This window comes from Schistocerca cancellata, chromosome 2 (genome assembly GCF_023864275.1).
Source record: "Schistocerca cancellata isolate TAMUIC-IGC-003103 chromosome 2, iqSchCanc2.1, whole genome shotgun sequence".
NCBI classification, from domain to species: Eukaryota; Metazoa; Arthropoda; class Insecta; order Orthoptera; family Acrididae; genus Schistocerca; species Schistocerca cancellata.
In genome coordinates this window covers 866,200,812-866,228,335 of record NC_064627.1, presented here as the reverse complement: position 1 = coordinate 866,228,335, position 27,524 = coordinate 866,200,812, and the positions used below count along the sequence as shown (strand labels likewise).

At 37.3% G+C, this 27,524-nt stretch overlaps 1 protein-coding gene across 1 annotated transcript in view; it reads left to right on the top strand.

The window, feature by feature from the left end:
* LOC126159435 (voltage-dependent T-type calcium channel subunit alpha-1G-like) overlaps window positions 1–25,275 on the top strand; it is a 633,155-nt gene extending 607,880 nt beyond the window's left edge. Inside the window, exons 34-36 of the mRNA XM_049916549.1 lie at window positions 9,310–9,562; window positions 18,264–18,496; window positions 23,378–25,275. Of these exons, the coding sequence (XP_049772506.1) occupies window positions 9,310–9,562; window positions 18,264–18,496; window positions 23,378–24,280 (1,389 nt within the window). The 3' untranslated portion in view covers window positions 24,281–25,275. The remainder of the gene's footprint in view (window positions 1–9,309; window positions 9,563–18,263; window positions 18,497–23,377) is intronic.
* Window positions 25,276–27,524: the final 2,249 nt, after the last annotated feature.

Genomic DNA, 27,524 nt, shown 5'->3' with positions numbered 1-27,524 from the left:
TCCTTTCTGGGATTAAAGTTTTCACCAGCCCAGAAATTGTTTTGCTGTTCCATCTGGTTTTGTTTACCCCAGTATTCTCTGAAATAGCATCTTTATACTTTTCCAAAGTATCATATTGTTCAGTAGCATTCACACTTCAGGTCCTGGCTTCCCCCATAAAATTTAATGAAATAAAGCTGATCTTTTGTCTATCAATCCACAATCTTGGTAACACATTTTCTGAATCATTCCAAAATTCCTTTGGATGCACATGTCCAGCAGGATCAGAATGTAAGAACTTTGTGTTAGTACTGTAACCTACTTCAGCCAACTCTGTTATCAGACTACCACCCAGACTGTTAGTACCAACTTATATACTGTGTTCTACTTTAGTTAGTCTGTTGTTATGATCATGCAATTTGTTTGCTACCATCCCCATGTGATTAGTTCAGACACAACCTTTGCAGCTTTTAAACAATTTTCACTTTCTTCATTGATTTTACTATTCAAAATTGTATGCTCACTTTCACATACACCTGTAACTATAGCTATTTTATGCTTTACTTTATGAACATGTTCTTGGATCTGACCCATTCTTTGCTTGCATTCATTAGCTACCCTTTGTATAGTCTCTTAATTTGTTTCTTACACTAATCTGAGGATTTCTTACAACTTTCCTCAACTTGAGAAACTTTAACTTTGAACTTTTTGTCAAAAGCCTTCAATTCTTTTTGTGACATCTTCTTCAGGTCAGAAGCCTGTTTTTTTAACTTAGTATCATTTTCAACTTTTACCTATGTAAGCTCACCAACTAAATCCTAATAGTAACACACTGCTATTTAATCTCACTAGCTAAACCATTTGAAGTATTGGACTGCTGATCAGTATTCCTATTAATATTTGTATTTGCTTCATTGATGCTAAGCATAAATGTTACTAACATCTCCTTTATACCTTCCTGTTCAGTTTGCTTTACCGGCAACATATCGAGTGTGGCATCTGTTTATTTAGGTCACCCTGGCTCATATCAAATAAATCAGTTTCACTAAAATCACTCAATCTATTGTTAAAAGAGCTGATACCCTCTTCCATAGTTACATCTGTTAAAACATTTTGGCCTTGTTTCTCTCCCACAATTGTAGATAACTGTCATAAATTAGGAACTGAAACACAATTCATTTCTAATTCACCCATATTTCTCTGCCCTGTAGTGCTTGTCTGACTGGCACTTCCATTAAACTAAATCACATCCTCTTCCTTCACAGCTACAGAATTATCATTATCTTCCATTTAAAAAGTCTTTTGATACAAGCAAACAACAGATGAACTAAACTTAACTCACCTCTATTTGATGACTGTAGTCTCAGCGTGCAAAAACTGCAGGTCTGTCCTCCGCCTCCAACTACACCAGTTCGTGGGCTATCATTTACTGCCAACACCGTCAGTGCAGTTGCTGAGATAGTGGCTGCCACTGCATTCATCATTCCATCTGCTAAATCCACACAGCTTCTTCTGTCATATCTACAACATCCTTCGTCTTCTTCCCACTGTAGGGTTACAGTTCTCATTGCAGTGTACTGCTTTTCCACTTTGTCATGCACTGTTCTATCCCGTCTTTTTATCACTGTTCAACTCTGTTCATTTTCACATTCATTCTCGATCACAGTTCTCTTCTCTACAGCTTTTTATACTTCCCTGCCAATGTACCGTTTGCGGTGGTGCAGTGCAATTCTGCTGCCTATGAAGTTCCACTCATCTTGTGGTGAATCTCTTCTCACATGCATGCCTCCTTGAAGCTACTAAAATACAGTTTTCAGCCAGAAAAAGCTATAGAAAAAAACAGCTGTATACCTAGTAACCGAAAGTTGCACTAAAAATTGTTTTGCTGGTGGAAGGTTAATAATAGTTAAATGAAAGTATCCATGTGCATAAAATTTCACTCTCTTATGGTAAGCATGCTTACACCAGTTACTACCAACCCTTACTCTAAGACGTACAAAGTCTGAAAAGTCCACAGGTACACATCATTCATAACCATATCCAGTTTACAGTGATTATTAGTTATCCTTCACTGATTGTTTACAAATCGGTTGTTTCTTTTAAAATAGCTCACTCAAATGTTGCTATAATCAGTCTCACATAACAAAATGTTCACGTTCGCGAGTAAGCAACAAGCTATGCAGAATTTAATTATTTAAAATATCACCAAAAGTTCTTAATTTCACACCATCCATTAAATTGTACTCTCTTCCACACTTCATGGCACTTCTCAAACATTTGGGTACCAAAATATCACAACATTAATAATTTTCATCAGAGTACCTGTCAATAGGACTGATCACTGTGAGATCCAAGCCCCAACTCTATTCATCTTTCTACACAAAAGAAGTTTCTGTTTCCCAAAATACATGTGAATATGCTAATTTCTGATTGGCAAAGAAACATCACAACCAGTCAGAAAGCAACATTGAACCTACTCAATCCCGCCCATACGCACAGAACCAATCAAAACATGTCACTGAATCAAAACAGTAAATAAACATAAATAAATTTTGAAAACCCACAAATATAAAATTACCTCCCTCATAACAAAATTACTTTACTGAAATCACAATATCATTCCCCCAGTACCAGAAACTGATGAAATACACTGCCTTTTGTGAAAAGTGCAACACCGAGAAGGAATCACCTGAATAGCGCTACACTTGGTGGCAGTGGCAACAAGTGTGCAAGCAATACGTGATATGTTGCATCGAGATGGGGTACACATAGGCTGAGCAGAGCCCTCTTGTGTCAGTCTGACTGGGTCGGTGTTACGCCTGTTTTAGTCAGTGCAGAGCTGTCACACAATGTGGAAACAATACAGTGAGAGCCAGTATGCCGCACTGACGTCAAAGGGAGCCATATCAGCAAGTTTGAACAGGGCAGAATGATCAGTCTCCAGGAAACAGTGTTGACATACCATGACATTTCGGCTCGCACTGGACATGCTACTATGACAGTGATGCCTGTGTGGAAGCAGTAGATAGAGGAAGGTCATACGCAGTGACGAGCAGGAAGTGGACCATGGAACATGACCACAGCATGGGATGAACATCATCTTGTCAGCATGGCCATTATGGACTTTACAGCATCATCCAGTGTTGGCTTATCGTTGGAGCACTGCAACAGGTGGGAACTTGTCTGCATCAACAGTTCTTCGCCGTCTGCTGCAGTTGGACTGGTTGCATGCATGCCATTACGTCGGCTTCCATTGTGCAGAAACCACAAGCTCCTCCAACTGCAATGGGCTCTTGAACACTGTCACTTGGGTGCTGAGTGGCAACATGTAATCTTTTTGGATGTGTCCCTCCACAAGGTGTGATGGTTTGGGGTGCCATTGGTTACAACAATTGATCTTGTGTCATACATATTGCGGGCACTTTGAACAGCAACCAATACCTAATGGAGGTTGTGGAGCCTGAGGCACTTCCCCTACTTCAGGCATCTCCACAGGCCACATAGGCAGCTCCACAGGCCACATTTCAACAAGACAATGCACAGCCACATATTGCGAGGAATGTACAGGCCTTTGTCGAAGAGTGAAGTATCATTGTTTCCCTGGCCTGCATATTCGCCAGACATGTTACCCATCGAACATGTCTGGGATATGGTCGGTCAACACCTGGTGTGTCACGATCCTCCAGTAACTGGTGTCACAGATTTGGGGGCTTGGATACAAACTGCATGGAGGAAAATCCCTCAGGAACATATTCACAACCTTATTGATTCAATGCCACTACGTATAGCAGCTCTGCCCGCATCTCGTGGTCGTGCGGTAGCGTTCTCGCTTCCCACGCCCGGGTTCCCGGGTTCGATTCCCGGCGGGGTCAGGGATTTTCTCTGCCTCGTGATGGCTGGGTGTTGTGTGCTGTCCTTAGGTTAGTTAGGTTTAAGTAGTTCTAAGTTCTAGGGGACTTATGACCACAGCAGTTGAGTCCCATAGTGCTCAGAGCCATTTGAACCATTTTTATAGCAGCTCTAATTGCAGCACACAGTGGCCATACAAGATCCTGAATAGTAGGGCTCAAAGGACATATACAGATTTGAAAAGGTAATCATTTGTTGCTTGTTATGTACCTAATCTGTGGTATTAAATTAATTGAATTCATGCATGTTCTTCTTTGTGTTGCAGTTTCCACAAATGGTAGTGTAGTTTATAACAAATTTCATGGTATGAACGTTCCTCACGAGACCAGTTACTTGAATGTATAGTATAAAAATTTTATATAAAACATTATTTCACATTCACACCTTCATTACTCTCATAACTAAGCACAAGTATAATAGCAATCAATAAACAATTGGAACATATTAAAAAAACAGAACTGCATATAAAAATGACAATATTTTGACTGCAGCTGAGACAGTGTCCTCCAGCTAGTGACCTCCACCAGATCGAATAGAAACTACATACACTCGAGCATCTGATTCCACCTGTCCTGTGCGTGACTCATACTGCATGTCTGTTCACTGCTGAGATTTGCCAAATACTTTTTCAATATTCTCCACAAAGAAACATTGGTTAAATATGGAAAAAGGATGTTCCATCTGTGGGTGCAAATCAGGAACTGTGGGGAATACCTGTCTACAAGTTTCTGGGTTTTGCTTTCCTCCCACAGTGGAACCAAGGAGGGAACGTTCCTAGGGTTGTAACAGTTGGCACTAAATTTTGGTCTGTCTAAAGAGACTGCCAGAGTCTCGTGGCCACAGGCTGATAACTTTGGTCTTTAAGCTGAGTATCTGCTATCATGTCACCTACTCCAAATAAGTGCTCTCCACACAGGCACCACCCATCCTGAGCAAAGGTCACTACATATGATAGCCAGTGGCTGAATATCTGGTGCCTGCAAATGGGAGATACGTATTGCTTGACATGCACGAGGAGGTGCAGTTCGGGCAGCAACAGAGTGATCCCTGTGCAGTCGAGGGGGCTATCACTTTAAGTGTACCTGAGGATCTCCCCCAAATTGTCTGGCTGCCTTGCTAAGTAGTGAGCAACCCCAACCTCATGGCCCACACAATTTGTACAAAATTTTGAAAAAGTGTGAGGACCAAACATTACTTAACTAAAATGTGAGATATAAAATGAGAGTACAAAGTGGAAGAAGCTGATCAATGTCCAATGAGTGAACTAGGCTGTTGCAGGAAATCCGCCCTAGAGAATTAATCAGAGAGAAAAATTGTATCACAGGGAAGGAAGAAGTACCTCAATAGCTTGGGGCCCTATGCTTGCCATGCACATACTCATAAAACAGTTGTGGGCTGTGTCATCCTGCAGTTCTTATGTGTTGAGTTACTTGAATTCTTCACAAGCTTTTCAAATGATTGTGGGAATGACAATCCATATTAATATGAGTATACTTTTAGTTACAAACACGTTATTAATTGAAACTGGTAGAGCACTTGCCCATGAAAGGCAGAGGTCCCAAGTTTGAGTCTCGGTTGAGCACACAGTTTTAATCTGCAAGGAAGTTTCATATCAGCGCATAATCCGCTGCAGAGTGAAAATCTCATTCTGGAAACATCCCCAGGCTGTGGCTACGCCATGTCTCCACAGTATCCTTTCTTTCAGGAGTGCTAGTTCTGCAAGGTTCGCAGGAGAGCTTCTGTAAAGTTTGGAAGGTAGGAGATGAGATACTGGCAGAAGTAAAGCTGTGAGGACTGGGCATGAGTCGTGCTTCAGTAGCTCAGATGGTAGAGCACTTGCCCGTGAAAGGCAAAGGTCCTGAGCTCGAGTCTCGGTCAGGCGCACAGTTTTAATCTGCCAGGAAGTTTCATATCGGTGCACACTCCGCTGCATAGTGAAAATCTCATTCTGGAAACATTATTAATTGACTAATATAATACACAAGCCATGAAATGAGGATACACCTTTTGTGAAAACATAAGACACACTGGCAGAAAAACAGATACAGAGATCATGACAGTTCAGAGAGGAAGATATTCCACATTTTCAGTCTGTCTTGGACTACCCCTACCCCTATAGAGTGGAGCTCCTGGAATGAATGAACATTCAAGTGGTACACTCCGGCCAGTCTTCATGTGGACCAGCCATAAAATGGAAGAAACTGGGGAAGTATCCTGTGGAGGATGGCATCTTTGGCAGGTGTGTCAATCAGTGTAGGCATTGGTTGTGCATGTTTATCTGGGGATTGTGCGAAGTGGTCGACTGGTGCATGGTGCAATGTGGGCAATAGTCTGGAGTGTCTGCTGTGCTGAAAGGAGGAGCCGTGCCCACAGTGTATAGGAATGTCAAATGATTTTTTCTTGTTCTTGTCCGGGTGTTAACTTGGATGGCAGAAAAATGATCGGCCATCCTGGTGGGGTAGGAAAGCGATAGCAGCTGTTTTGAAACATGGCAGTAGAGGTGCATGCAGCTGTTTAGTGGCAGGCAGAATAGACAGGGGAATGATGTCATCTTTTATCATTAGGAGTTTTGTCAGAGCTGTCCTGATAGCAGCGGCTCGATATGTTTTATTGCTGTTAACAGTGGGCAGTATCACTTCCCGCATGGCTGTCACCTATAGGTGTGAGCATCATATGAACATGTTGTATGTCTGTAAATACTCTCATTCTTCATTTAGAATTGAGCCTCTTGTATGGACACACAAGTGTTGAAATGGTGCAGAAAGTCTGCTCAATGAATAGGCTTGGCCACATCCATGACAAACATCTGCTAGAAATTTTTCTTGAAACCCAAACACAAAGGTCACATCATCTGAAAGTAGGAATTCTGGAGTTTTTTGCTGCCATTAGCCAGGATACAGAAGAATGTTAGGCTTCAGATTTTGCTGATGTGCAACTCTGAGTCTATTAAGTGTGTTCGGAACACACACATTTTCTGGACATGTAAATGACATGATGTACCAAGTTTTTGAGCTGTAGATTGTCGAGTTGAAATGTCAGGGAGAGTCACATGTCCAATATTAGTAAGGCATCTGCCCTCTTGAGAATGATTGTCGTTAGTGAATGCAATACTATGTGGAATGGAAGATCCTTTGTTTGCCTAGTAGAGGACTGCAGATATTGACAAGGGACATTCAATAAGCAATACAACACTTTTTTTTCTCAGGCAATTTCAGTTGAAAAAAATGTGGAATTTAATTTGGGACATCGTTGAATACTCAAGCTTCAGCCCATATAGTTTCCTGGATTTCAAATAGGTGATGGTGCTAAACATAGCCTTCAAAATAATGTCCATAATGGAGGTGCATTCCAAGCAGAGAACTGTCATTGAATTTCTTTCGTTGGAAAGCCAGAGCATCAAAGACATTCTTGGGTGCTTGAAGAATGTCTACAGAGACCTGGTAGTGAACAAAAACACAATGAATCATTGGGTGGGGTGTCTTAATTATTGCAACAAGGTCATGTAAACCTGTCCAGTTTCTGTGTGCCAGCAGGCTGCACATTGGTGCAATGTTGGAAAGTGCAGACACTCTCATTTGAGGTGACTGACAGACCACAATTAATCTGGGAGTCTGAAGGGGTTGTTCTGTTTGATGTCCTCCCTCATGGTTTATTGATCAACTCTGAAGTGTATTGTGCAACCCTCAGGAAACTGAAGACATGACTTCAGTGTAGTGCATCACCACAAAAATGCGGATGACAATGTCTAGGCCTCACACAAGTCTGCACATCAGAGAGGATGTCACAAAACTTCATTGGACTGTTCTTTCTCATCTAACCTACAGCCAGATCTCACAGCTTCTGACTTCCTGTTTGGCCCAATGAAGGATTCACTCCATGGGAAACAGTATGTGGATGATGGGGAGGTTATTGCTGGACGTTTGCTCTGACAACGACCAGTAGAGTGGTACCATGTGGACATACAGGACCTCCCAACAAGGTGGCATAAGGCTGTCATATTGAAAGGCTATCATGTTGAAAAATAGGGTTTTGCTGGCAAAAGAGTGGGAAATAATATGGTGTATTGGAATTGTAAATAATACCAACCTGCTTTCAGAAAAAAAGTGCTGCATTACTTATTGAATGTGCCTCATACATTAGAGCATGTGCTGACATCATGGCGAGTGCTATGTTGCGCAGTAAGCTGAGGAATGCTGGGATCTGCTGGAAGTTGCCTGCAGTGTCATTGGAAAGTGCTGGCGTCACACTGTAGAGAGTCAGCTTGTTCTGTGAGTCGATGCTGCTCCCCTCTAGTGGCCTCTCGATCTATGGTCACAATGCTATATCCAGTTTGTGGGGCCCCACTTGCATTATCATCTAACAACAAATTATGTATCTGATCAGCAATGAGTAACTGCAAGTATAAGTTTGAGGCATTAATTACAACTACAGCACAAGTGATGGCAAAAGACTACTGGATTATCCACAACTGTTTAAGTGTGGTTTCAGACACTTTGGCATTACACACAAAGGGTCGAAGATGATGCCACAATGCAGAAGGTGATCTGTTGCTGATAAGTTCACTTGTCAGAACGTGTTGGAATTGCAGTTCAACTGGTTACATTGTCCTTGAGATGCTCGTATACGACATCAGTCATCAGTCACTAACAAAAAGGTGAGAGAGTCCAAAGTGTTTAAAGTCATGATGAATTGCAGGTTATCATCTATTATGCTATAGGCTTCAAAAGAAAGGTCCAGGACCTGATATAGATCTAGCTGTTCAGTCATGTACGGCGGGGTGGCAAATTTTCCACAAGGGATGGTATAAATGATGCAGCTTTTTAGTGAATTGTCCATGAGCTGCATATGGTGGAAAGTGCAGAGCATGTGTGAGAAATTTATTGCCACTGATGGAATTTAGTCACTTCCTCCACAGTACCAAATGAAGTACCAAACAGGTGACCTGATGAGGTGGCACACATGGTAGTGATGTGTGATGCTGCATTTGTCATCTGCCATGGTCTTGTCTGGGTCACCACATGTGGGAGCAATGATCCACATTAATATATGTATATTTTTAGTTACTCACACTTTATTGATTTGCTGAGACAATACATGAGTTATGCAAAGAAGATGCACAATGTATGGAAACATAAGCCACACAGGCATGAAAGCACAAAGATCGTGTCAGATCAGAAATGAAGATCAGTATTTTGTAAATAATAGGAGACATAAGAAAATACTTATCAAATGGTTTTATCATTTTTGTTGATTTCTAATACTGTGATAATTCCACCCAAAACAAGTAGTATTGCGTTGCACATCATGTGACAAAAACTGTCAAAGAATGCAAAAATAAATATATAATATAGCTTCAGTCAGGATTGGCATGACCTACAATTATAGTATATAGGATGAAGTTACAATCACCTTTATTTTCAGATGGAAGATGAATTGGACATGGAAGTGGAGTTAGAACGAGAACTTGCAGCAGAGCAAGAAGAACTACTGGAGGAAGAGCAGCAAGAGGAACTACAGCGTGTTCTAGAAATGGAACTTGCAATGTCACACCAACAACAGCAGCAGCAACAACAACAAGAGATTCAGTTGCAGCAAGCCCATCCCACTCTCACTAGAGGTCGCTCTCTGCCAGCAGACTTCATGTTCACATCTCTTGATTCTGCAGCAGAAACAGGTCAGATTTCATCATAAACTTTTTAAAAAATGTAACTTGTGTGGCTTCTTTAGTCTGGCATGATAACAGAGATTTTGTATGAACCAAAGAGTTTTGACACACAAAAAGTTAATCATTTCTTCAAAAATTAAAGGAAGTTATGTACCTACAGACTGCAAGAGTGAAGCTCTATTGAAATTAGTATTACTTCTTGCCACATTATTAACAAAGACTTACAGTCCTCCAGTGTAGACAGTTCAGTGTAGACGATTAGATGAGTTGTAAAATAGTGGCTGCTAAGATGTGCTGTTGCTTTCTTTTGAAAGTGTAGGGGTCTCCAATTTCTTGCTTTATGTGTGCATTATGTTGTCCCAAGTCATAAGGGATATTTTTTTGTGAAATCAAATATGCATACCCTATATTTTTTTCTGTTTGGCCTTAATAACTCACATGGTAAATATTACTTTCATTTAATTACGATAACACATGCTGACTCAGTACCAAACACAAGTCGTAAAAATTTGTAAATATGGAAGGATTCTATAAGTTAATGTTTATTTATTAAATAAAACACCAATATGTCCAGATCATGTTTGTTTACTGTTTAAAAAGTAAAAAATATTATTCTTTAAATTTTCTTTTCAAAGTAAACTTTCTGCATTCAGAATAAATCTTCCGATGTTCTTGTATACAATGTAATAAAAATTACTTTTGTTCCTCCTGAACCATGATGAAACCATGAAATTCTTGCATCAACTTGACTGCTCTTTCAGCTATATTGTTCACTGCCCTCAGCATTGAAACCTGCTTTCTGGCATTTTGAAATGAAGCATTTTTAACCATATAGTAGGACATTTGTAGAGAAAGCTGTCATCAATTTTAAGATGCTCTTCAATGACTTGTGTCTTGCTGAAATTAAGTTGTAGACATTTTTCTCTGAAATAAAAAAAAAGAGAAAATCACTTAACAAACTTGTGAAATAAACAGAAAACTAAAGAAATATTGCAAAGTTCTTCCTTTGATGGGATGTAACATTTACGATGAGCTGCTAAATTCTCTTTAATTCAATTTTCAACCATTTTTACTTCAGTTTCTTCCAATCATAATATTTGAGTCACTTAGGAAAGTCCTTAGAAAGTCTTCACAAGTGGGTTGTACATCAAACAATTGTAAAATGAGAATTTCTCAAGCTCACCAAAAGTTTCTCAACTGTCAAATTCTCTCCTCATAAGATGTGCTTGCACCACTTGCTACTGTTTGCTAATGTCACAGTTGCATATAGGAACATGTCACTCTGCTGTAGAGGCTTTGTGATTGTCTGCTGTGGACTGGATAATTTTTATTACTATCAATATTACTCATGTACTCATCCCTGGATCATCTTACAATGGTAATGGATTTGTCATCTTAATACAATGAAAATAAATAGTTTGAAAAATGTACATACACATAGACTATGCAGTTGTGCTTTAAGAGGATTCCCCATTAGGCCTTCTTCGTGACATCCCCTCAGTCCACCTGAAAAACTGAGTCAGCATCCCCCACAATGAGTGAGGTGTTGTACTCATGAGAAGGACAAGATATTACTATCATGTGCTATTGATATTGGCACATAATGTTCTTGTAAAAGCATTACATTATTGTAATGTGATAAATTGTTGTAGCTATACCCTTTTGTTATTAACCACTGTTCTGAATCCACTAAGTAATCTTTGATTGTGCAGTATGTATTACTTATGAAGAATGGTTTGCCTGCCTTTTTAAATAGATGTATTTTAGAAATCTTTTGCATATCCTTGTGGAATTTATTATACAATTTTATTCCTTGACAGAAAATGCTGTTTTGGATTTTTGTATGTTTCTCCTTAGTAAATGTAAGTCCAAACTGTAAGTTCAAACTAGTTCTTGCTCCTTGATTTGTTGGTGAAATTCTTAGTTATATTTTTCCTGATATGCACAGCAGATTTGTAGGTATACGCACTTGATGCAGTAAGGATATCCAGTTTTTTTCTTAAAAAAATAAAAAAATAAAAAATAAAAATAAAAAAAAATCAGTTCCTTACAATGAGCCCACATACTACTTTTAGTTATTATTCTTATAGCCCTTTTCCGCAGATTAAAAGTTGTATCCATGTCTTGTGCCTTCAAGCCCCAGAAGAGAATCTCCTAGCAAAGAAGTGAGTGCATGTAGCAATAGTATGTCATCACAAGACATTGGCTGTTACAAACTGATGACAGAACCTTAACAGCAAAGCATCCCAGTGACATTCTTTATGTCAGCATCTTTGTGAGTTAATTCCATGTTAACTAACAAGCACATTGAATCCACAATAAAAACGAAATTTCTTTGTCTCAAGTCTTTTTGGTGTGTGGATTTTTTCATTCGAGGTAAGAGAGGTAACCCAGCTATACGAAACAATGTGAACTTGATTGTCTGAATAAACTGTATACACAAGATCACAAGTATACATCACGACAGCAAAGACCAAAGATGTTAGCATTCATCATCATAGAGGCTTGGTGGACTATCAATAATGGCTACAGGTGTATTGAAAAGTTGACTCTGCTACCTTATGTTACAACAGCTCCAAATGATATTGAACATAAATAAAATCATTCTCTTACACTAAATTCAGTAATTCTATTAATACTATGGCTGTATGAAAATGAAAGTGGTTGAATTGGCAATACTTCATATTTTAACGGAAAAGATGAAATGGCCGAGGCTGACCACTTAAAAGTACGTAGTCAAACAATGGAAACTCAAGGTAGGAATATCAACAATGTAGGAAAAAGAGAGATTGCTACTTACCATAAAGAAGACATGTTTAAGTTGCAGACAGGCACAAATAAAAGACACTTACACAAAGCTTTCAGCCAAAGCCTTCATCAGCAAAAGAGAAACACACACCATTCATATTCACAAGCAATCACACCTCATCTGCACGATTGCCAACTCCGGAGCCATTCTAGCCTGAGCTGCTGGAATTGCCGGTCATTTGTGCATATGGGTCCCACAGACTTGAGCAATATTCTATAACTGGTCAAATGAGTGATTTGTAAGCTGTCTCCTTTGTAGACAGATTGCACTTCCCAATTATTCTACCATTAAACAAAGTTATTCACATGCTTTACAAATGGCTGAGCCTATGTGATCATTCCATTTCATATCCCTACAAAGTGTGACACCCAAGTATTTGTATCGGTTGGATGATTCCAACAGTGACTCATTGATATTATAGTCATAGGGTACTATGTTCTTTTGTTTTGTGGAGTGCACAGTTTTACATTTCTGAACATTTAAAGCAGGTTACCAGTCTTTGCACCACTTTGAAGTCTTATTGAAATCTGACTGAATATTCATGCAGCTTCTTTCAAATAGTACTTTATTACAGATAACTGCAAGGTCATGAATATACAACACGAACAGCAGGGGTCCCAGCACACTTCCCTGGGACAGACCTAAAACTACTTCTGCACTGACAATGACTCTCCAGCCAAGATAACATGCTGTGTTCTTCCTACCAAAACCTCCTAAATCCACTCACAAATTTCACTTGATACCCCATATGATTGTTATAATGACAATAAGTGTAGGTGTGTTACTGAGTCAAATGTTTTCGGCAATCTGCCTTGATCCAAGGCTTCCAGTATGTCATGTGGGAAAAATGCGAGCTGGGCCTCACATGATCGTTGTTTCTAGAATCGATGCTGGCTGGCATTGAGGAGGTCATACTGTTTGAGATATCTCATTATGTTTGAGCTCTGAATGTGTACTAAGATTTTACAACAAATCAGTGTCAAGGATACTGGATGGTAGTTTCGTGGATTACTTCTACTACGCTTCTTGTAGATGTGTGACCCATGCTTTATTCCAGTAACTGGGCACTGATTAGTATAGGGGCTAACTTAACCACAAATTCAGTATAGAATCTGATAGGAATTCCATCAGGCCCTGGAGCTTTGTTAAGTTTTAACAATTGCAGCTGTTTTTCAGTACCACTGATGCTCATACTTATTTTTCATTCATCTTTTCAGTGGTACAACAATTATATTGGAGCAGTTTTCCTGGGTTTTCCTTTGTGAAGCGGCATTTTAAAACAGAGTTAAGCATTTCAACTTTTGCTTTGCTATTCTCAAATCCAGTTCCTGTCTCATTCACTGGGAACTGGACACTTAACTATGGTGTCCCTAACAACGTTTGCATATGACCAAAATTTCTTTGGTTTTTGTGAAATATCACTTGACAATATTCTGCTATGGTACTCATTGAAGGTGTCACACATTTCTCTCTTGACATCCACACATTTCATTCAGCATCTCTTTATCTATAGCCCTACACTTTGTCTTACACCTATTATGCAGTAATATTTGTTTCTTTAGAAGTTTCTTTACAGTGATTGTATATGATGGAGGTTCCCTCCCATTATGAACTGTTCTGGGTACATATCTATCCAGTGTATGGTCAACTATTCTTCTGAACTTGAGACATAGTTCATCTACATACTCCTGCCCTGTGCTGAAAGTTTCAAGTTTGTCAGTGATGACACTACTGGTTTTTTATCTAGTTTACTGAACATATGTATCATTCTACTAGTTTCAGTTATACTTTGGTAACCATTGTTGCCACAACCATGCCATGGTCAATAGTTTTGATGTTGACATCCTCAAAGAGGCCAGGACTAATTGTTGCCATTAGATCCAATATATTTCCGTAATGAATGGGGTTCCTAACTATCTGTTCTAGATAGTTTTCAGAGAAGGCATTTAGTAATTTCCTTAAAGTCAGTACTGCCATTAGACTGTTTTTTATTTGTAGTGTTACATTTACATGATCATGATTTTGACTTTACAATGCCATTATCAAATGTTTTAATGTTATACAGTGCCTAAGATGGCATACTGTCATATTTAAAATACACTATTAGACACATTGTCAGGTCAATATTTCTGGTAAAAGCTCAGTGTGTCTAACAGTGGTTCTTTTTTTTTCACTCAGTGATAAAATAAAGCAGTAGGCTTTTACCAGAAATATTGACCCTTAGACAATGTGTGTAATAGTGTATTTTAAATATGGCAGTATGCCATCTTAGGCACTGTATAACATTAAAACACTTGAAAATGACATTGTAAATCCAAAATCATGATCGTGTAAATGTAACACTGCAAATAAAAACAGTCTAATGGCAGTACTGACTTTAAAGAAATATATTATGACTGTGGCCCCACATTATGGAAAAAAAAAAAAAACATTTAGTAATGTTTCACAGGAAGTTTTGTCTCGCCCACCACCAGCAAAACTGTAATTCTTCCTATTAATTGTTGGATAATTATGTCTCCAATGTTGATTAAAGTATGACCAGGGAACTAATGTAGAAGTGAACTGAGCTTTTCTCTAAAGTTTTCAGTTACATCAGGAGATGAGCCTCTTGGGTGATAGAAAGATCCAGTTCTCGTTTTGTGTCCTCTTCTGATACTGAGTCGTGCCAACACAATCTCACATGCAGCTTCAATTTCTATCCTGCTGAATTTGAGTTTCTTGTCTACTGTGACAAATACACCACCTCCATTTCCCATTTGCCTATCCTTTCAATATACACTTAAATTTTCCATAAAAATCTAACTGCTATCAATTTCAGGTTTCAACCAGCTCTCTGTACTTAGTATTATGTGAATTTCACAGCTGTTCATGAGCACTTCAAACTCTGGCACTTTGTTGTGAATGCTTCAACAGTTTACCATTAGGATTTTAATACTTGCACTTGTGGGAGGTATTTCTTTCGATCTTACACTGTTACTTCTGGGTTTTCTACAGCTGTCATTATCTGTATTGGATAGAGTGCACCACAGTTTGCAGTTGGTTGCACCCTGTTCCCTCAGTGACTGTTGGAATATCCTCTTCAGCATGTTGAATGAAGCCCCCAGGCATACCCACTGAGTGCACATAGTGTCCTTTCCTGTCTCATGCTACTCCCTAAGGGCTACAATCATTCTTCTTCAAGATGATTTTTATGTGTTGCTTGTGTTGGTGACCAAAACTCTCATGAGAGACCATGACTGTCATGTGACCAGTCAACATCTTTTCCTGACTCACTTTGTCTTCAATTTTGATACTTTTGTTATCAAGTCTCTTCCAAAAACCATTTCTTGCATCTGCTTTTGTGGATAACAAATGAGCACTTGCTTCAGGAACATAAAGTACATTTTTCAATTCAGCATTTTTTTCTGGCATTATTCAACTGCTTCTCTCTCTCTCTAACAACGAATTTTGTATACAGTACAAGATATAGTTTATTTACATTGATGTGATTTGTGGCACCACTGTTGCAGTACTTAGAGTATACTTCAACACAATTATTGACTGAGGCACCAGGAACATGTATCAGAAGTGCAACACTCTTTTGAAATTGATTGATGCAAGTGTTACTATCTGTCTTGGTCATCATACGCTCTGCTACCCAGTGGTGCACTTATGACAACAAATTTTCATATTGCATATTCAAGATTGTTTTTAAAGATTGCAATATCTTCACTTTTACATCACTGAATTTTATTCTTAGGACCATTGCATGCAGCGACCACAGTTGACTCAACTATACTTTGAATGCAGTTCAGTCGTTCACAGTTTTTCAATCAAATGGTTCATACTTAAACTTTCAAAAGCAATCATTTCCCACTGGTCTAAATTGCCACTTTCTTTGCCTAGCGAGGATAAAACTTGACCATTTAAGATTCTTTCAGACAAAACATTTTTCTCATGCTTCTGCAGTCATCGTTCAAATCCACAAAAACCTTCTGCAACTTCACAGCATGTGTACTAATGTTTTCTTCGTTATCATGTTGAACACAGAAAAATGATTTGATCAACATGTGCAGCTGCTGTGTACTCATTTGTTCGAATCAAGCAAGTAACTTATCCCAAATTTCACTTGTGTGAATGCATGTCAGCACCAACTCAGCAACAGATTTTCCTAGTCTGCATACTAATAAACATGTCACTTTACAATGACTTTCAACCATGGTTCATGTATTGCTAATGTTTCTGTGGTCACATGTTCCGCCAATTCAGGACACTTGTACATACTGTTAACAATATCTTGAGGTGCTTATACTTGGAACAGCATCAACACATGCCTTTTCCATTTTTCCCAGTCTTAAGGTGCTCTGAGTTTATCCACTTCTAGTTTTTAATCACTAGTGCCAGCTACCATTTTCATGAAACACAAAACTGTGGCCAGATTCACATTATTTTGCAAAAATTTATTCACAAGTAAAATAAACATTTCACAGCTGTTCACACACACTCTGGGCCCATGACCTATTAAGATTATTTATTTAAAACAGGTTACCAAAAATTTACAAAGCTTGGTTCTTCAGAGATGCACTGACAACAATAAAATACCAAATACAAGGGTTGGAACTTTAATAGTGGCAACTATTTATTTATGGCTTGTACAAAATAGATGTGTGTTTCAAAGTTTTACTGACCTTCAAAGTAGTCACCAGCATTGTGTATAACCTGTTGCCAGCGATGTGGAAGTCGTAGGGTACTCTTAGCAGTGCCAGTTGTGTTGAAAGATTGAGCGGCGCAGTCTGTTGCCCAACAAATTTATAGCAGTTCTGAAGCGAATGCCGTGAAGTGTTTCCTTCAGTTTATAAATAGAGTTGAAATTACGAGGGCTTAAGTCATGGGAGTGTAGTAGGTGGTACAGCACTTAGCAGCCCCGTCAGTCAAGCAAATCAGTAACAGCTTGCACTGTACTTGCTTGAGAATTGTCCTGCAAAATGATGGTCAGGTCCTGCAGAAAGTGTCATCACTTCTGTCTCTAAGCTGGTCGTAGGTTATGTTCCAAAAATGAACAGTGTAGAGACAGAAGTGATGACACTTTCTGCAGGACCTGACCATCATTTTGCAGGAAAATGTTCAAGCACGTACAGTGCAAGCTGTTACTGATTTGTTTGACTGGTGGGGCTGCTAAGTGCTGTACCACCTACTGCTCTCCCCTGACTTAAGCCCTCGTAAGTTCGACTCGATTTCTAAACTGAAGGAAACACTTCACGGCATTTGCTTCAGAGCTGCTACACATTCGTTGGGCAATATACCGCGCAGTTCAAACTGTCAATACAACTGGCACTGCTAAGAGTATCCTATGACTTACACATCACTGGCAGTGAGTTACACACAATGCTGGTGACTACTTTGAAGGTCAATAAAACTTTGAAACATGTATCTATTTTGTATGAGCTGTAAATAAATAGTTGCCACTATTAAAGTTCCAACCCTTGTACTTTCAGTTTACCAGTTCAAAGATTCAGTTGTACTCACTCAGCAAAGATACAAAAACTTACACAGATGTGACAATTATTACATATCATATTTTTCTTTTCAATTATTTTAAGAATAATGAACAAAGAAATTTATGGGCTTCAACTGTAAAACTTAAAAGCATCACTCCAATATTGGCAGTACATTCCTCAAAGCAAATTAATCCTTTCTTTTTTAAGAAGGTTAATCTTTTAGTTTGTATTTATATGTAACATATACAATGTCTATCAGCTACAAATGACACTAATTGCCTCATAGGTATTAGTTTTGAAGGAATAATGAAAGAATCTTTGGATCCAAGTAACTAAAACAGATAGATTCATACTTCACGTTTTCCTCCTAATTTATTTTACTGTAAGCATCTTGAAAAGTGTTAAGATAACACTTTCTCAATAGATGAAGGAGTACGTGGTATGAATGAGAGGCGCAGAGATTCCACTGAGCTTCGCAGCAGACGTGGAGCACATAATCGACGCCGGCAGACTTTTCATTCTCATCAGGGGCCTCTTCTGCCTCCCAGCATTCCTCCTGCATATCCTGCAACTGAATATACAGCTGTCTACAAAGCTGCCAGTGACATCAATACTGATACAGTTGAGGAAAATGCTGAAGAAGAATCGCCAAACTGGGTAAGTAATGTACCTAGTACATAATATCCACTAATTTTACCCCTTACTTTCTTTGAAGTAATACACAGGTAGGAACTACTGGTATATGGAGTGACATATTTCACACAATTCATTTGTTTCTGGATAATTATATTATTTACAGGTCATATATTTTAAAATGTCAAAATCTTTCAGTGTTACACAATCTTGTTAGCTCAATGTCCTTTACATATGCTAAACACTTACCAGGATAGATAAGAGCATTAAAGCACCCCCTTCCAGGACATGGATGTGTGCCAGCTCCTGATCAATCTGTCTCGTAGATTAACAATGAGGGCCAGCGTGCTGGCTGAACTCAGTGGATGGGGAGAAAGTTATGACAGGAGACAACCTTTCAAATCACATTTCACTGTGAGTAATTGACAAATGTGAGAAGAATAAAATCTCTTTTATTTTATTGCCACCAAACAGTACTCATATTTTACAGCCATTAGACATAGGTTTCTTTAGACCTTTAAAAGCTGCTTGGTGGGCAGTGCTTATGCAATGGAAGAAAAGCGCCCATGGGCCAATATCGAAAGATGCTTTCCCCTTACTTTTGAAGGAAATGTTGAAAAAAGTGTCCGCAGCTGAAGAAGACAATATAAGAAGTGCATTTCGTGCAGTGGGATTAATTCCATTTGACCCTGAAAGAGTCATCAAAAAATTGCCTGATGGAAGTCATTCTCAAAACAGTTCTTTAGAAGCCTTGTCTTCAAGCTTTGAAGATATGCTTCAGTATGTTCACTATGGAATGGAAAATAACACACGTGTCCAACAAAAGTGAAAATTAGATGTTTTCCAAGGAAAATCCATTTTAGGCATCGATAAGAGAAAGAGATATAATGCTGACTCAGTGTCTGAATTGCTTATGAATAACGACGTAATACCAACTGGTGACAAAAGCAGCAGAGAGGGGAAGCAGTTTTGGAAGTGGAGGCTTTTGTTCTTGTGGATTGTCCATAAATGTTTGGGGGGAAGCAGCAAAATAGGCAGTTTGTTGGAATCCCAACAAATGTGGGCACAAAAGAAGTGGAAGTCAGATTTCTGCATCCATTTCAAGCAGCAAATCTGTATTTATCTTTCCTGCCATTCCAGATGATGATACTGTAGACAAAGGCCAACTTGTAAGAGTGTTGCTGACTCCAAGAGAAGAAAAGGGGGAGTTTTCTTTCACTGAGAACATATTGTAGATTATTATTGATTTGTCGTACGGGTAGTTTGCCTTAATTAATTAAATATTTTGTAAGTATGTCTGTGAAAGTTTTCTGAATATGTGTCAAATGTTTATTGAAGATGTGTAAAATATTTCGTAGCCATCTGCAAAAAATGTTTTCTAAACATGTAAAACATGTTTCTAAGTATGTCTATTTTTTAAAAGGTAGTCACTGTACAAAATTATCCCATTAGATGTAATATGGACCTTTGCGTGGAAATCCAATGAATGTCAGAAATTATCCCATCAAGGGGGTAAATCAGACAGTTTTATTTGTTGGATTCTAACTAATTAAAAATATTTGTGACTGAAGTTCTTAGATCATATTATTCTCCAGTGTCATCCAAAATATCTTGCACTTTTTGTCTCAAGAATTTAATATTCTTTTCAAAGTTACCTTAAAGAAAATGAAAATTCCATCTGATATTACCTCACCTTGCAGTATATGAACAGAAGAAAGGAATCAATCAATGTAATTCCTTAACAAATTGGTCCTTCTTCATATATTTATTCTGAGCTTACATACAAAGGGAAATTGGCACCAAAATAAAACTGTAAAGCTAGAAGAATATTGTATGAAGTGTTAGCAGTAACTGGCACACAGAGATAGTATCAGAGTCTTTGGAGCTAGAGGTTCCATTATTACATCCTTTCCCAGCAGATTTGTTTTTCCTGCCATGAATGAATTTTTTAAAGTTCATCAAGCAAATATTTCCAACTTATAGAGGAATTCTTAGTATTTCAAATGAAATTAAAGCACTCATTTCTTTAGGTGACCTTCTGGAGAGTGCCCATTGTTTCATAAAAAGTTTCTCCCAAACAGTAAATCTTAAATAGTTTTCTTCTAGCTCAACCAACTATTTGCTATACAGTTTTGCAATCCATACTTTGTAACTTGCCTGAGCGTGCATATCAGAACTGAGTAAATCTCCCTCAACCCTCAGCTGTTCAGTGAATAATGAGTTATTTTCCAACTAATGCCATAATCGTACCTGTTCAATATCCACTGCTGCTACAGGCCTTTCCTATGGATTACAGTCTTCACCTCTGCACATCCATGTTGCTTCTGTGTGTCTTCCAGTCTCATTTGCCACTTTAGATTAGGCCATAGTGTCAGTGTTTTCTTATCTCTTGGACTCCACCAAAGGATTTTTTTGTGTGGATTTTCATTCCAGCCACTTGGGTATAAGTTCCCTCCTGCTTCAATTCATTTTCAGAGCAGTCATTATGTCTTCTACTCCATTCTATTCATTCTGTCTCTCCTGATAATTCAAAACATGCATATCTTCTCTGCTTGCCCTGCTACCCTCAGTTCTGGGGTGTTCTTTTTCTTCATTAAAAGTCCATGTCTCACTCCCATTAAGTAAGAACTGGTTCCATATATTGTTTGTAAGCTTTCCTTTTGAATTATGTGGAAGCTTGGTTTTGACAATGGCATTTAATTTAGCACTTTTGATAATGTGATATATAAGGATAGAATTGTTTTTCCCTTTGCTACATTCAGCAATCTATTCATTGAAAATTTGAAAATCATAAAATGCTTTTTTAATATATATTAAAAATATGAATTTGTTGTTTAATTTTTCATCTTTAAGTAGTTTTTGCCATTTATTATTGGCTCCACCATCATCAACATACCAGTACATAATATTATCCTGGAGGGGTTTTCTTCTTTGCATATAAAAATCAGATTATTGTGGTCTCTGCAAATGTTTCTGAATATTATTCTGATAATGTACTATGTGAAGTTATTTAGATCCAAATAGTTAACACTGTTAGTTTAAAATGTTGTGGACAACGTAATTTTTCTGTAATGGATTGGTTTTTGTAACAGGAATGAATGTTTCTAAACATTCCACTTAGCCTTTCGAATCATGGCTATTGTAACTGTATGATTACACTGTGAGTTACTGATTGCATGTACTAGCATTACATCCTTCCTTTCTGTCAGTATGACCTCAAATGTTATGAATACAAGGTTCATCTATGAGAATAGTGTATTCTAGGTCTATAGACCAATACCTATTTTTAATCAGTGTATAGCCAATCCAGTTGCTCCAATAGTCTGATGGCAAAGTCATGCCAGAACCAATTTACGTACTATATCATGTAACATGGATGCTGTAACACCTGACTTATGCATAGCATCAGAACAGTAATGCAATCTGTGTAAGTCAGTTTTGCAAACTGTTTTCATTTTTTATGGTGCTTGGGTACAATAGCATTGGAATTATCTTATGCAGCTTAGTATGTAGACATTTAAATAATTTGTAGTAAGCATTTTAATTAACATGTACATAAATGAAAATGGTATTTTTTCACTTTTTAAACATAAAACATTCTTGAGGGTATGTGGAAGAAACATGAGTATATCATATTTTATGTATTTTTGTTTGCTTTCATTAAGCACTATTGGAATGAATTGGGTAATTAATGTGTATGGAAACTGTGTGATGTCAGCACGATAAGAACTTTTCCACCATAATTGTGAAAATGGATAGATAAGTAATAACTTTGACAGTAGTTCAGAACCATTCATATACTTACTCAGTAAAAAATTGATAGTTTGAAAGGTAAAACTTTAGTTAAAGAAGCATCATTAATGAAATCTGTTTTTGGGCTCACACATACACACACACACACACACACACACACACACACACACACACACACACCTACATCTTAACCTCACTAAGACCGAATTATAGTCCCTAACAAAACCATTAATATTGATCCTTAATGGAAATCTACTTCCATACTTATTAATCGATACTATAAGCCCTGGACCAGGAAAGGAATTTCCATTTCTTTTCAGGTGACAGGCACCAAAACACTTATTATACAGGGTATTTCACAATTACTTTTACAGGCTTTGAGGGGTTGTAGAGGAGACTAAGTAGGTAAAATTTAGATAATGAACCCACATCTGGAAATGTAGCAGTTGGATGTAAAACATGTTTGAAGATCAGATCACATTCAACTCTCACATTCAAATCTCCCATATCACAGTACAAACACAGTAGAGCCAATGAACTCTTACTTGCATGCTGTACAGGAGCCCATGTTAATGACAATGCTTTGAGTACTCATTGTAAGCAGTACTTATTGTTGGGTTCTCCTCTAAGTGATGAAGGACATCCTCTTCAAAGTCAAGAGTGTGGCACGTCTGTGGAGCACTACATTCAACCTTCCTAGTTGCAGATGTCCCAGTCCCTTGCAGCCATTGTTGTAGGTGGACAAAAATGGTACCTTACGCCATAACTACAACAGAGACTGATGACAGTGCCCTCTTCTTGGTTTCTATGTATACCAGGAAGCAGGAGATTTGAAAGTAATTCAAACTTCAAACTTATTTTATAACCAAATGGTACATTTCTGGATATGGTTTCCTTATCAAAACATTATTATTCCCTCTACAAGCCCTAGAAGCCTCTAATCAGAATTGTGAAACATCATTTACATCTTTTGCTTTTCAGTGAAGCTTCTGTTTTTAATTCTGAACCAGTTCTTAATTTATTTGTTTTTATGTTTGTCAGACTGCTTATCCTACTGTTCTTGTTTCATTATTAATAAAGATCATTTTAATTTTGTTATTGAAAAGATGTTTCTTGGCACCTTCATTAATGCATGTATTTTCAAATTTTAAGCTGCTGCCTCAGGTGAAAGAGAAAGCACCAATACAAAGAACTGCAAGTGACCCACATGAGGGGAGTAGAGGTCTGCTGGCAGTGCCTGGCTTGCGACGTAGTGATCTGGGCAGCACACAACGTCTAGAGCTCCTGGTTGGCACCCAGCCGAGGAGAACTGACTGGGCAGATCCAGAGTCCGTGACTCCATCTGATGATATTTCCCCTGACTGTGTATCTCCAACAGCTACACTAATACCCCCACCTTATCGTGCAGCCACAGCAGAACAGTCTACTCTACAAGCCCCTGTTTTAGACAGAACTATGGCTGGTCCACGGTTTTTAACTCCCTCTTTGACTTTAGTAACAGCTCATGATCTAAACAGAAGTGGCAGTATGACTAGCAGCTTAAGAAGTGAAAACGTTTGTGAATTAGCAACTGCTATTCAGTCCCCACCAGCACTGTTAACAGAAAAGGCAGTGCATACTCACTTTCAGTCCTCATCAAAAGGTGAACATGCAGATGATAGTCTTTCAAGTGATGCCTCCAGTTTAGAATTAACAAATGTTACACCACTGTTTGTTACACACAGTGAAATTACGGTATCAGTTCCAAGTTCTTCATCCTCATCACACAGTGGGAGAAAATCTCCATCTACCTCCAGACCGGTCATTGTAGGTGAAGTTACTGACAGAATCATTGTAGATTGTGACAGTGTGGACAGTGAAAAGGAAAATGTTTGTAAAATAGATATAGACACAAGAGAGTGCAAAGCAGATAAGGAATGTGATGATACGTGTGACCTTTTCCAAGTTTCATTTGAGGTGGATGACAGTGCTACCGAACCAATTTACAGAAGCCTCATTTCAGAAGACAGTAAAAGTGCTGGACACAGCAGTGAACCGAGAACAATATCCAAATGACTTATGCAGTAAACATTCTGGTCAAAAACTTAATTATGTATTTAATACTTTTGTTCATAATAAATTTAGTTCATAGTTTGTTACTGAAGTTTGATTAATTTCTTTTTAATGGCTAACAGACACATATCATAGTTGATGTGAGTAATAACAGTCACATAGGATGACAATAGTATCTGAGAGAAAATGGAGGTACATAGACTATTCGCTGTTAAAATTAGGTGAAATCAGTACCTGTCATTTTAAAAAGGGAGGTGCATAAAAATAGAAACAACATTAAATAGATGTTCTGCTAAGAAAGAGATTACCAAATTAAACAACAAGCATATAGTACTCTCTTCTAAAACTTGGTTATTTTAGTTTAAAAGAGTACTGAAATAAAAGGATCCTGAAATGTTGCAAAAATGTGTCAAATATTTTTATTTTAACTTTTCTATTTTCTCTTACTTCTAACTATTAAAACTCTCATCATCCATAATTAGCACCTCTTTGTAAATTTCTGACAATGAGAAATTGCATAAACAAAACTTGAAATTTAGTTAAAATCAGAAATGCCAGCAGGTTCTGTTACTTCCCATGTCTAGCACATTGTGCCTGCAATGTTTGAAAGAAATGCTCCAGTACACAGGAACAGGCATGGGAACATAATTAGAACCTGTGACACAGGTGCCAATATGATTTTAGTGACACAAGAATTGTGTCTTCATTAAGTTTTTCATACCTGTGGCAACGGGGTCTCTTCCTTTCTCCATAAAAGTGTCATTAGTAACATTATTTTAATTATAAATCAAGAAAATGACATTTTTATCCTAATTCATGTTTAAAAAGATTTTTGTATGATCATTCAAGTTTCAAAAAGATTTAGTAATGTTAGTACATCAAATTCAATTTTTGTAAGCATAAAGTTTTTTAAAAAAGGTTTTGTGTTATTTATATCAAAAGTCTAATGCTGTTCAGCTAAAATTATGTTTCATTTATGAAAGGAAAACTGTTCAAAAAACTACACCTGTATAAAATTGTTTATAAAATTATACAATCAATTTTTTGATAAATGATTAGCAGTTGTTAATTGTACAGTGTTGTTTTAATCATAAAAGAGTCTGTATAAAATGTTATGTTGTATAAATTATACAGCATGAATATTTTAATGAATGGTATTAAAAAATATGTTGTGATTGGCATAAACAAATAATTGGTTCAGATCTTTGACAGAGACTCAGAATTTGCTGAAAATGCTTCAGCTGACAAGTATAACCCACACAAAAATCATAGTAATAAAAATTTATCATGAATATTTTTACTATTTGGTTGGTTCCCTCTTAATTTTTTAAATAGTTCTCAACATTTTTATTTACTAAACTAATTCTCATTACTGACCACATATTAGTCATTCATAAAAATTCAAAACAAAATGGAATGGTAAAACAGTAAGGAGCTTCAACATGTTTGTCATTTTTTCATCTGTTACACACTATGTTTTAAAATCATGTCTGCTGCAGATATTCTTTCTGATTTACTATCTCTGCTTAATTGGTGCTACTATAATGTCCTTATATTCACTTTTTTTCATTGAATAGTTGTATAAACCATTATATTGTGGTAAAGTAAGTCATCACTAACTTCGCATTGTGATGCTAAAAAGTAGTCAGTAACATTGCCTCAAAGGTAGTGATTCTCACAAAAAGTGTGGAACGTAGGTCTCTAATGTTCATGAAATAGCATTATTTTAGTACAAGCAACTGCACTTGTTGCTACACTGCATTGATAGCCAGTGCTAAATATGAGAATCTACAAAGCATCTTTATTGGAAGCTGTATATAATGTCCTAAGTGCAATTAAAATTCAAACTTGTCTGACTGGTACTTACACTTAATATTATCTGTGATCTTAAGTCCATGTAGCAAGATGTTTCTGTAACATTTCTACAGTATTTGTGTGGCATTCCTCAACACTAAAATTTCAATGGTGTAGAACTGCAAAAATGTTATGTGGATTATTAGTAGTTACCTGTTAGTCTAACAACATCTCAAACAAATGCAACTAAATAGTTTTTTTCCAGTTTTAATTCTAGAAATATTCTATGAATGAGTAAATTAACAGTGTTTTTAAAACTTTATATGCAACATTTTCGTATGGACAGACATGTTTTAAGTTGTCTTCAATTATTACACTGCAGATTACAATAGATTTTCATCTATCCCTTGTTCTTTCTACTGCTCCAAACAATGTTGTGGAAAGGACTGTTCACTCAGATGTGAAGCTTGGAAATAATTTCATTGCATACCATATATGATTGGTAGAATTGTTTTGACTTTGTATAGCTGAATATTTTCCTAATTATAGAGAAAAAGCAAACACTGATTACTATTTCATTGTAGCATAATGATATTTTTGTACCATATGAAAACAGTACATAACACAAAATTTGAACTGTGTGTGTATGGAGGACATCATTACAAACCACAAAAAAGTTATTTTGTTGCAATAAACACTCAGTCTATCCTAAACATATATTATAAGTTAATGGTACTCTCTGCCACATGCTTCTAGATAATTCTAATGTTAAAATCTATTTCACTTTGTGATGAAGGTTTGAGTATCATTATGCTTCTATCAATAATGTGATGCCATTGAGGGAGCTACCATTCAGGAAATAGGAATGTGCAGTTTTGGCCACTAATTGTTACTTGTTTACCAAATGATTAAATTCGTGTAATACCTCTAAATAATCTGCTACCTCTACCACACTATTAACTGAGCTAATTATAACTTTTCTCTCTGTCTCTCTCCAGCAGTATCTAATATTTAACAGTAGAATTTTCATGTATGATTTTACCTTTTGAAGTGAAGTTAAAGAGAAATATCAGAAGTATGCATATGATTTGAATTTAATGAGAAAATTATTAGTTAGGAAAAGTAAGTTTGCATTCCTTACACAAGGAATTGATAGTGAATTGAACAGAGTACTGATGATTGTCCTGCTACATAAATATATTGTCTTAAGGAAATCTTATATATACAGCAACTAATAAAGATGCAAATTTTTGTGAAACAAAGTTAAACATAGGTTTTGCCTTCTTTTTTTAAAAATCAAGAAAAATACTGATGCAGCTATGGCAAATTTAATTTCAAAACCAAAATTATCATGGTGTGCTTAAACTGTAGTGCTGACTCAACATTCCGGGAATATTATTTATTTTCAAAGCACTGTGATTCTTATTTTTTAATAACTAATATGATGAACAAA